The 11,179-nt window shown below is 42.7% G+C and overlaps 1 protein-coding gene across 1 annotated transcript; it reads left to right on the top strand.

Moving 5' to 3' along the window:
* Positions 1-7,211: 7,211 nt before the first annotated feature.
* On the top strand, positions 7,212-10,630 carry LOC114674883 (uncharacterized). Its single transcript, XM_077988471.1, has 3 exons — positions 7,212-7,970; positions 9,193-9,442; positions 10,421-10,630. The coding sequence occupies exons 1-3, from the start codon at positions 7,475-7,477 to the stop codon at positions 10,461-10,463; spliced, it is 789 nt and encodes a 262-aa protein (XP_077844597.1). The 5' UTR covers positions 7,212-7,474; the 3' UTR covers positions 10,464-10,630.
* The last annotated feature ends 549 nt before the right edge of the window (positions 10,631-11,179 follow it).

The following is an 11,179-nucleotide window of genomic DNA, read 5'->3' as shown; positions in this document are numbered from 1 at the left end:
TCAGACAGGCACAACAGTCTTCTTTTATTAAATGGAAATATTATATTTAAGAGAGAGGCAAATCTGGTCCCACAACTGTGTCTTCCTTACACAAACAGGTTACATACCTTTAGAGGATTTTGAACCTCCCCTTGCTCATTCACAAGGGAAGCCTTTTGCTATCTGGTGATCACACTTCCAAATCCCCAAGGATGATTGACCTTGGATTACTGATGACTCAGCTGAAGTAAAAGCTAATAGTGTCACCGGGTATTGGCAGTAATTAAACCCCAAGGACAACCCCGGAAGACCTCCTACAGTGAGGGCCAGTCAGCACAATGGGCTGACTTGAATACTGCCATCCTTGTCCTATATAACACTCATAGAGAAATGGCATATTGTATTTTCACTGACACTTGGGTTAGTGTCAGTGAAAACAGCTCATCTGTCTCTTTGAATTCATGGAGAATGACTACTGATATATAAAAGGCATCCCTCTATTGGACCAGGAACTCTGGAAAGCCATTTCTGCAGCCAGACAGAACATTTATGTAATGTGAATGCCAAAGGAAAGCATCCATACTCAGAAAAGCTTAAATCAAACAATGTGGCCAATTGCACGTGCATAGCAATGCTATCTGTATTCATCATAGGACTGGGCAAGTGACCATTCCACCATAATCCAATGGGCTTAAAAGAATTCCATCTGTGTCATCTATCAGTAGGTGACACGACTTTGAGCCTTGACCATGCCTGACGGTCTACTTCCGTTCTCTGCTGCCATCTTGTGGCTACTTCTGGTATCTAACAGCCATTGAAATCTATTCCAGTTGGAAGAGCCTGCTACCGAACTGAAATTGATTGGACATTTTATAGGAATTGATACAGATGATGCAAAATTTTGCAGACATTTTGCAGTGGTCTGCAAAATAAAATGTGTTGGAAACCTTAAAAAAAGAAATCTATTCCAACTATGAAGTTGCCATTCCTGTGTGAGTTGCAGATTCTGGGAATACCACGGTAATACTTGAGTCTGAGTTCTACTATGTTCTTGCCACTTACAGTCTTCCAATGCACAGTGTTCAAGGTTAAGGAGACCCAACAATGCACTGATGGGGATGTCATTCGCCGTGCACCCCACGCCCCTTTTCTTGCTCAGGCTGCTGGCATCATCAAGAGGTGGAGTAAATTTTCAAAACCTTGACTGTAAAGTATTTCTAGGCAATCCATGTTGCCAGAATTGTGGACTACACATCATAGTCAGACTGTATGGTTATTATCTAAGGCTTCTCCCTGTAAGAAATATTTATCTTTCAATGGTCGTGTGAATGTCAGGAGAGAAGGGGTCAGAGAACAAGGAGACCAGGCTTCTAGATCAGTGATTCTACACTGACAATCTCCAACCATTCCTCTTTTTTTCACCTTAGACAACAAAGTGAGATAGACTCCAACCTATTGTTCCTGCTATCACCTAGCTTCTGTCATTGGGCATGGGATGTCACAGATCACAAGGATAATGATCCGTTGGTAGAATTTCTGAAGCTTGGATTTACCTCTGTAGTGGCTCACTCAAGCAGCAATAGATAATACTAGATAATTGAATAGACAATAATAGATCACTGAAATTCCTACCATTGTACCATAGCCCACATAACTCCTGGCATATCCGGGTGGGTCTGGGAGCAAGTGGGAAATGGATGGGTGAGTAGACAAGGTACTGACTACTGGATTAGGACCAATAGATTGTGTGGCCATGGAGGGGGAGCAACAACCTCATCACCTGGGGGAAAGTAACAACCTCAGTATATGGGGTCTTTAGACCTTGGAAAGTACGGAAATGGGGGAGCAATCAATGTTCTATGTCCCCTGGATTCAGTACTACTGCTTGGCAAATATCTCCAAGGTCCATCTGAGTCAAGTGGTAGCCACAGCTGACTGACTCACATTGAGGTCCATCTTTCTCATCCACATGCTAAAAAGCTGAAAATCTTCCATAGGCACGGCTGTCAAACTTGGATCCCTTCATGCATGTACAAACACTCTGACCAGTACAATCTTGTTTGTGTGTGACTGGTACTAATCCACATGATTCTCCTGATGCACCAGTGGCCTATGCCATGTATGGCTATCAAAACTGTGTCTACTCAATGATGTCACCCATGTGATTTTACCAAACCAATACAAAACCAAGTGTGAGAAGCCTCTTTGGGTAATATACTTGTATGTATTAGAGAGGAGGCCACAGAACCTTTCCATTGGGGGTAGTGGTGACATTTTAGCTCATGTATGGCTCCCAGTAATCACCGAAGGTGATGCCACCCATTTTATCCCTTGTTGGAACACTGGGTAAAGAGGGCTGTCCTAGCTAGGGGGTATTTTGACTCCTGGTTCTATACCCCTGGCATCAGTGTCCATGCCCCAGAGACAATGGTCAGGAACAAATCATTAGCTTTAGCAACCATAGCCAATGAGATGGCACAAACTCTAAAACATCAGCTAATCAGTCTAAACTTTTTTTTGTATAGCTTTTAATGAATAATAGACTGGCCTTAGACTACACTCAGGCTCACCAGGGAGTAGTATGTATGTTCATCAACATCTCCTTTGTGTTTGTCTTCATTCTATTATTCAGGTAAAGCAGCTCAGCTAATGTATCAGTTTAGGTGCAACAATTTGAGCAGCTAGGGCACTTTCCTCCAGGATCTGAACTAAAAACTGATATTTGATGCTGTGGCCCCCAAATCTAGAGTATATGAATCTGAGAACCAAGGGGTAAAAAATCAGACTGGCTCTTATATAAAGGAGTCTGATTCCATTTTTGAATACTTGAATGCTGAGAGCTTTTAAACCTCAACCCCCCTTCTTCCCCTCCACCCCATATATCTGGGCAAACTGATAAAAAGTCCTAGGTAATTTCTCCTTGGGCACTAGTAGGAGGTTCAAACCATGCAAGTCCATACTTGTGCAATTGGAACCCTCATCCTGACCCCTCTCCCTAACCACAACAAAAACCTGAAGTCAGTCTTCTTTTTCCACTTTCTCAAGCCATTTTCAGATCATCTTGGGAAGCCTGTCCTCTCCTCTGAAAGCATTAATTATGTAAGTAGTAAGTCATACCTACTTGCTTTGTGTAAGATGTTATCAGTCTTGAATTAAGTTTTAGGTGGGGGTTGTAGGGAGAATTCTTACCCAGCATAATGCCTACATGGTGTAGGTAAATTTCTACCCTGCCTTAAACTCTGCTTATCTTTAAGAAACAGAATGCCTGAGGTCAGAAGTTTGCTTTTGTGACCAAATGGGCTAAGACGGTGGGATCCAAGATGGAAGCTCAACCTCTGAAGAACCTCTAGGTTCATTATAGTCTAAATTCCATACTAAATAATAACACACCAACACCATGACAGTTGACAGTCTTCATGACAACAACGGGAAGAAACCACAGAAGGACAAAACAGAAGGTGGTACTCTGGTTTTCAGAAGTTCTTTGCCCATTACCAGAAAATACATGAATAGACATGAATATTCCTCCCCTTGCTTTTTTTTTTTTTTTTTGAGATGGAGTCTTGCTCTGTTGCCCAGGCTGGAGTGCAGTGGCGTGATCTCAGCTCACTGCAAGCTTCACCTCCCGGGTTCACACCATTCTCCTGCCTCAACCTCCCGAGTAGCTGGGAATACAGGCGCCCACCACCACACCCAGCTAATTTTTGGTGTTTTTTTAGTAGAGGCGGGGTTTCACCATGTTAGCCGGGATGGTCTTCATCTCCTGACCTCATGATCCACCCGCCTCAGCCTCCCAAAGTGCTGGGATTACAGGTGTAAGCCACCTCTCCTGGCCCTCCCCTTGCTTTTAATGCCCAATCCATTCATTAAAGATATCCTATGTCTGTGTTTTCCCAGCTCTCATGAGTGAACTGAGAAGTTGGTTTGTGAGCCACACTCCTGCTTCTCAATTTCATGGCCATCGAACAAGACTGCACTGCTCGAGGCTCACTTTTGGTTTTGTGTATTGGCTTCACAACACTGAATAGGAAAAGATCCAGTTTTGGGGGGAACCAGCTTTACCAGTAACAAGTTGGCTCACACAATCACAAAGGCAAAGTCCTGTGATAGGCTTTCTATAAGATGGAGAATGAAAGATCCCACTAGCATGGGTCCCAGAGAAGCCAGTAGTGTGGCACAGTCCAAGTTTGAAAGCTCAAAACCAGGGAAGCTGAGGGTGAAGATTTTAATCTGAGGCTAAAGGGCTGAAAGCCTCTAGGAGGCTGCTGGTGCAAGCCCCAAAGTCCAAAGGCTGAAGAACCTGAAGTCTGATATCCAAAGGCAGGAGAGGGTAAAGGGCATCCTGCTCTAGAAGAGAGAGAGAGCATGAAAAAGAAAACCAAACAAGCTGAATATCTCCCTTCTTCTGGATGCCTAACCCCAGATTAGATAGTGCCCATCCACATTGAGAGCATGTCTTCCTCTCTCAGTTCACTGACTCACAAGTTAATCTTTTCTGGAAACACTCTCACAGACACACCCAGAAACAATGCTTCACCAATCATCTAGATATCTCTCAATCTAGTCAAGTTGACATCTAAAATTAACTGTTACAGGGGTCCATCCTTTCTTTGTAGAGAGGCTACAACAGCTCTTCTCACCATCATTCTCCATAGCACATTTGCAGAATGTGTACTTCCTATCCCTGAAACTTTAAGGTCTGCCATATTAGATGCCCTGTATCCCAAGAGGGAGTGCTTCCAGTAAGAGACACAGGTTGGTTTCTATTAAACTTGAGGCTACAACTACTGCCTGGTCACCTCAGTTTCCTCATGGCAATGGATCAGCAGGCAAAGAAAGGAGTTTATATACCAACAGGGAAAATCAACCATGATTATCACTGTTGGGGTTCAGAAACTGATACCCCAAAATATGGCACTTTGACATGCTGAACTGAAAAAGCATCTAGATCTCTCTGACCATCCTCCACCCTACTGCCTCTCAATCTCTGTCTCTCCCAAAGCACAGATGGAGTTCTCTGAAGTTTCTTTTTCTGCCTGAAGTGTGGACCTACCAAGGAGAACAATGTAACCACACCTGAACAAACCATTTCACATGGTAATATCTGTCAGACTCATTCAAATTCCCAAGAGAACTATTTACAAGTTAATCTTTGTTCCATGATCTATTCATTCTCCCTTTTAATCATTTATTGCCCCTCAACAGAATTTCTCTTCTTCCCCCTCCTATAACCGGTTCTGCCACCATAACCTGTTTTGCCAGAATCCAAGCCCCCATTCTTTCTGTAACTTCATGATGGTATATAAGCTTCTACGCCCCATTGGGGCATGGGGCAATTACTCTGTGATTCTTCTTGTGTATGTGTTAATGAATGTGTGTGCTTTTTCTCCAATTAATCTGCGTTAGAGGGCACGGAGGTAAATTTTCTTTTGACCCCTGCACCATGCAGAGATAAAGGTTGTTGCTGCATCATGGGGATAGGGAGGAATATGTCTGAAACCCAGAGGATTCATCTGGCATTCTGTTTACGGAAAAACCAAACTCTGTAAAATATTTTAAATAGGTTTATTTTGAGACAATATGAGTGACTGTGGTTCAGGGAAAACACTAACACAAAAAGCCTTGAGTAAGTGGTCCTGAGGAAGCCAGGTTACAGTTTGTTTGTTTATTTTTTATTTTTATTTTTGCTGATAGTAAATAGAATGCCATACAGTTTGGTTTTATACATTCCAGGGAGGCAGGAATTACAGGCAAAAACATAAATCAATACATGGAAGGTAGACATTGATTCGACAAGATATCTTGAAGCGCAGGGTTGAGGGAGAGTGGAGCTTACAGATTATAGGTGAATTTGGAGATTATTTAATTTCCAATTGGTTAAAGGAGTAAGGCTCTGTCTAAAACTTGAGGTCAGAAGAAAGAAATGTTCAAGTTAAGATAAGAATACTATATCAGAGCCAATCACAATATACTGGGTCAAAATGACCTGTTTAGCAAGATTGATTGCCTGCAGGCATGACTTAACCCTTGCCTGGCATAGTCCTAGGTTTTGTTTATAATTTGGTATCTTATTGCCACAAGGTTCTGTTTCGTCAGTCTTATTATCTCTATTTTAACATTCTGCAGGTTGATTGTTGTCTAGACTACAAAAGGGGAGGGGTATCATGAGGCATGTTTGACCTCCCTTCTTGTCATGGTAGGGAATTCAGTTTTTAAGGTTTCCCTGGGTTCCCACTGGCCAAGAGGGAGTCTGTTCAGTTGATGGGGTGGGCTTAGAATTTTATTTCTAGTTTACAATTCTTTTGGTGCTTCTGTGGTCACTGGCAATGGTAAATGGAATCAGTATAAAATAGTTGTTGATTCCTTCATAATTTTAAGATCATTTACACTTGACGTATTAACTAAATGGGGCTAAATATGACAAAGTGTCTTTTACTGTTGCCTCAGAAATCATTCTAGGAGGCTTGTCCTTTTACTCTTTGTCATGGTTAATCCTGGTCCTTTAAAAACAGTATCTCTCTATCCTTATTCACTCTTTGGAGGCTGCAGGTGGATTTAGCAACATTCATTCTTTGATCACCTTCCAGTTCCTGTTTTTTTTTTTTTGAGACGGAGTCTCGCTCTGTCACCCAGGCTGGAGTGCAATGGTGTGATCTCTGCCTCCCAGGTTCAAGCAATTCTCCTGTCTCAGTCTCCCGAGTAGCTGGGATTACAGTGGCATGCCGCCACGCCTGGCTATTTTCCTGTTTTTAACACTTCTTCAACTCCGTTCTGACTGCATCCATTTAAACTTTATGTATTCTTTTCTAAGTAGATTTAATAATGTTAAAATATCCAAAATCTCTCTCTTTACCATCACTAATATTTTATCTATATACTGATTTATTTTTTATGTTTTTATGACAGTGTCCCTACTGGCACAAGGTGTCTCCAGGTGGAAACTGGGAAACAAATTAAAGTCACATGCCCCAGGAGGCCCAGCATATCAGAACACTATAGTTTGCTGGCAATGGTAGAATTAAAAGGACCACACTTGTGTGAGCTCAGTGGGCGGCGGCAGGGGTGGGAAGCCCAGCATCCGAAGGCCTCAAGGAGAGCTGAGGACCTTGCTCACTCATTGGACACAGAGCATCTCCATCGTCACTTCTCAGCAAATGAGTTTACAGTTTGTAAGAACGGAAGTTGCCATTTGTTGACCCATCCAGGCTCTGACCCTGTGGCTGACCTTGTCCGTGGCCATTTTAGTGGCTGCCTTGGTGGGTCCCACTTTGCCCCGCGTTCCTGTACCGGGGCCTTCACAGCCACTGTCACAGACAGCTGTCTCCTGTTTGGCTGCCTTCTCTGCCACCCCCACCACTTTGCAGCAGGCCCGACTGCCAGCTGACTCCCTCTCCTCAGCGGCAGTGATCTGGGTGGCCGCCATCTTTGCTACCTTTGTTGCTGAAGCCCCATTTGCTGCTCTAGTTGAGGTCCTGACTGGTGAGTCCCTCCTGCCATGTCTGCCTCTGAGAAGCGAGACCTGGCTCAACATAGCCAGAGTGGAGCTTGTGACGGGGCAGCCCTGGACCCTGGATTCATTGGGAGTGCCTTGGTGCCTGAAGAATGGGTGGCTGAAGTCGAGGCAGAGGTGGCCGCTGAGGATTTCCAGGAGGCAGTAGATGCCGTTTTGGAGGAGGAGGAAGATGAGGCCTGGGACCCCATTGATAACTGGTTTTTTCAGCTTGTAGAAGAGGAGGAGGAGCTGGGAGAGGAGGAGGAGCTAGGAGAGGAGGAGGATGAGGTGGAAGAAGAATTTGAGGAGGAAACGGAGGAGGAGGAATTTGAGGAGGAGGAGGGTGAAGAAGAGAAGGAAGAAGAAGGAGAGGAGGAGGACTATGAAGAAGAGGAACAGGATGAAGACAAAGAGGAGGACGAGGAGGAGGCTGAGGATGAGGACAAGGAGGAGAAGGAAAAGGACAGCAAAGAGGATACAGAAATTGCTTGTGGCGCCTGTGAGTTCCCATGATGATGTTTTAGTCCCTATTCCAGGATCTGGTCCATTTCTTTCTATATTGTATTTATTATTACTATAAAGACCATATCCTGGTCTGGCCCCATGCAGACTGCGTGTTGTTTCCAGGAACATGAGGACCCGGGAGAGACACTTGCGCCAGGGGAGTGGGAGGATCCAGGAGTGGGAGGATCTAGGAGCAGGAGGACCCGGGAGCAGGAGGACCTGGGAACAGGAGCATCCTGGGGTGGGAGCACCCGGGAGTGGGAGGACCCAGAAGTGGGAGCGGAGGTCTAGAATGGCGTGTATCCGGCAGAAGGAGCCTTGCCCCGGGATCCAGAGGAAGCTGCAGGGGTCGCCTCATTCCTGCAGGCAGAGGAAGCAGAGGGGAGGTGGAGGTCTGGGAGAATGAGGTGCTGGCTGATGCCTCCAAGTCCTGGGAGACTGGGGTCTGTGCAGCGTAGGGGGCTGAGACCTGAGAGTGGCAGCAAAGTCCTGGGGGACCCTTGCAACTTCTGTTGGCACAGCTGGCTTAGTTGCTCAGAGCCTACCTGCCGTTGTTCAGCAGCGGGTCAATGCTGTCAGGAAACTTCAGGCAGCATATGCACAACTAGAAGCTCAAGTCTATAAAGGTCTTTACAGTCTTGAAAAAGAAAATGTGCTTCCTTTTACCAACCTCTGTTTGATAAAATATCTGAGATTATCAGTGTAACGTATGAGCCCATAGAAAGTGAACGTCAGTGGGAAGTAGGTGGTCAGGAAGGGAGGACCTTGGGAGGAAATGGAAAGAGCATGAAAACAAAGGGCAAATAGATGGCATACCTCACTTTAGGTTGACAGCTTTTAAAAATGTAAGGATTTTTGGTAGGATGATCCCAGAAAATGATGAACTTGTACTAGAGCACTTGAAAGACATGAAAATAAATCTTTCAGGGGTTGAGAAACCAGTGAGCTTCACCACAAAAGTTAAATTAAAGAAATATTTTTCAGTGAAGTTCTGACAAAAACATACCAAATATTATCAGACCTAGATGATTCCGATCTCTTCTCCCAAGGGCTAGGAATAATCAGCAGCACAGGTTATGAGATCTGTTGGAAAGAGGGGAAAAATATTATGGTGAAAAATATCAAGAAGCAAAAATGTGAGGGTCATGGAAGTGTTGTACTTACCAGTAGGAACATTCTCAGCTATTCTTTTTCCCCGACATATTTCTATTCCCCAGGTTCTGCTGAGCATAGAGTATGGGATACGGCTACTGAGTATAAACTGGAGTACTTTTTTGGAGAAAGTCTCCCAATGTCTTTATTGTTCTTCTCTAAAGAAGCTACTGAATATAAGTATGAAAATTCTGATGAAGAGGCTCAAGAAGCTGGAGGCAAGAAGGAGAGAGAAGAGGATGAAAATGAAGAACTGGAAGAAGGACTAGAAAAGGATCCGGACTCAGCAGAGGACAGCACCTTCAAAAAATCCAGGTATTCATGTATAGTCTTGAGTATTAACTAACCACTTCTGACATACACCTTTTACTAGCAGCGTTATGTTTTTAATTTTTCTCTGTAAGCTAAGTAAGCAAAATATTGGTAAAATTTTAAAAAGTTTAATGCTAATAATGTATTTTCATATTGGATAAATAGAAGGCAATATGTTCGGAAATGTATTTCATTCATAGCTACAAGTCCTTTATCTTGTAGCTCTAAGATTGCTACAGATGGGAAATCTATTAGACCCAGTAGTGGAGATCGATATTTGTTTACAGAAAGGTCACGAGAAGAAGGAGCAGCAAAGTGGCTGGGCCATGCACTAGTTTGACCTTAATCGCTCGACCACAGAAATGTAGTCTCTTGTACTGATAATGTCTTTGAGAAGGTTGACTACTGTATTTACAAAGTAGTAAAAAGTTAAGGATTTCAAGTGAGACCACACTTTGTGGTTACTACATAAATATTAGTTCTGTTTATATCTTTTTATTTCATATGACATTCAAAAGAACAGAAATTAGTTATCATTTATCACTGAATTGGTAATTAAGTCTTAGCATATATTTTCTTTATTGCCTTTCACTCTCTTTCTGAATTTTCTTATCTGTGGATGTCTGATAACAGCCTCATTCTCATATGGAAACTGAGGGTCTGGAATATATATGGTTTGTGTAAAGAGAACAGACTTTTAAGGTGGAAAGATTTATGGAATTCATAAAGTGACCTCTCAAGAAAGGAACAAGCATTGCTAGTTGTGGACAAGAGGGCAGTAAGGTTAATATGATCTGATCATTGAAACCATTGAATGTATGAGCATCCTAACATCCAAGGGTCTGTGTTACAAGAGGAAAATGTTTTATTTTCTGCTTATTGAGACAGCAGATGTACACACGGTTGACTCATAGATTTAGAACGTTATTAGTGCATGTTAATGTTGTACAAATGTTAATTGTTTCTTATTTCATCTTATAGCTTGGAGGCGGAGAAAGAAATAGATGGAGAAATAAGAAATTAATTTCCTCTTCATGGATGTTCTAGTTTTCAGTAGCTCAAACAACTGGTTTTGTTAAAGTTCATTACACAAAAATGATGTCAACTGATATCTGATTTTACTCTTACATTTTATGTATATGTTTGACAGCATTTGTTCATGTTAAAAAATAAAAGCTTGTTTGAAATGAGTACTTTGCAGATTATTTTTTACAAAAATAATACTGACTGAAATTTATCTTTGTATCTTTTTGTTTTGGTTTAGCATATTATCATTAAGATAAGTCTTTCAACTATTTGGGAAGCCTTTTAAAAATTCTGTTATTGCAGCCCAAAATAAAATATAAAGCTATAAACAATTTGTGTAATGACAGAGGTAGAGGTCTAGTCTCTACTGACTTTTATTGAAAGAATCAGATGAATGACCCAGCCTGTCTGGAGACCACATGGTACTAGTGGGCTGCTATTGAGTGGCAGCATCAGCTGAAAAGTTGTTAGAAATGCAAATTTTCAGACCCTACTCCAGACCTACTGAATCAGAGATTCTGAAGGTAGACCGGCAATCAGGGTTTTACAAGTCTTCCATGTCTTCAGGTGCTCCCGAACACACTGAAGTTTGAGAGCCACTGGTTTAGAGCAATGGAGAAAAACAAACTTCACCTACAGTAGGACCAGCCTTAATTCTCTAACTTGGTATGGTTGCAGGTAAACTGAACAGCACAGTAAAGTATGGACTGGGAA

This window comes from Macaca mulatta, chromosome X (assembly GCF_049350105.2).
Source record: "Macaca mulatta isolate MMU2019108-1 chromosome X, T2T-MMU8v2.0, whole genome shotgun sequence".
In the NCBI taxonomy this organism is placed as follows: Eukaryota; Metazoa; Chordata; class Mammalia; order Primates; family Cercopithecidae; genus Macaca; species Macaca mulatta.
This window is presented reverse-complemented; position numbering and strand designations above follow the sequence as displayed.

What these genes read in the sequence shown, in the direction of transcription:
- LOC114674883 (XM_077988471.1), top strand. Translation starts at nt 7,475, where the DNA reads ATGTCTGCCTCTGAGAAGCGAGACCTGGCTCAACATAGCCAGAGTGGA. An exon ending in AGAAATTGCTTGTGGCGCCT is followed by an intron (nt 7,971 to 9,192) that starts GTGAGTTCCCAT and finishes TCTATTCCCCAG; the next exon opens with GTTCTGCTGAGCATAGAGTA. An exon ending in AGCACCTTCAAAAAATCCAG is followed by an intron (nt 9,443 to 10,420) that starts GTATTCATGTAT and finishes TTCATCTTATAG; the next exon opens with CTTGGAGGCGGAGAAAGAAA.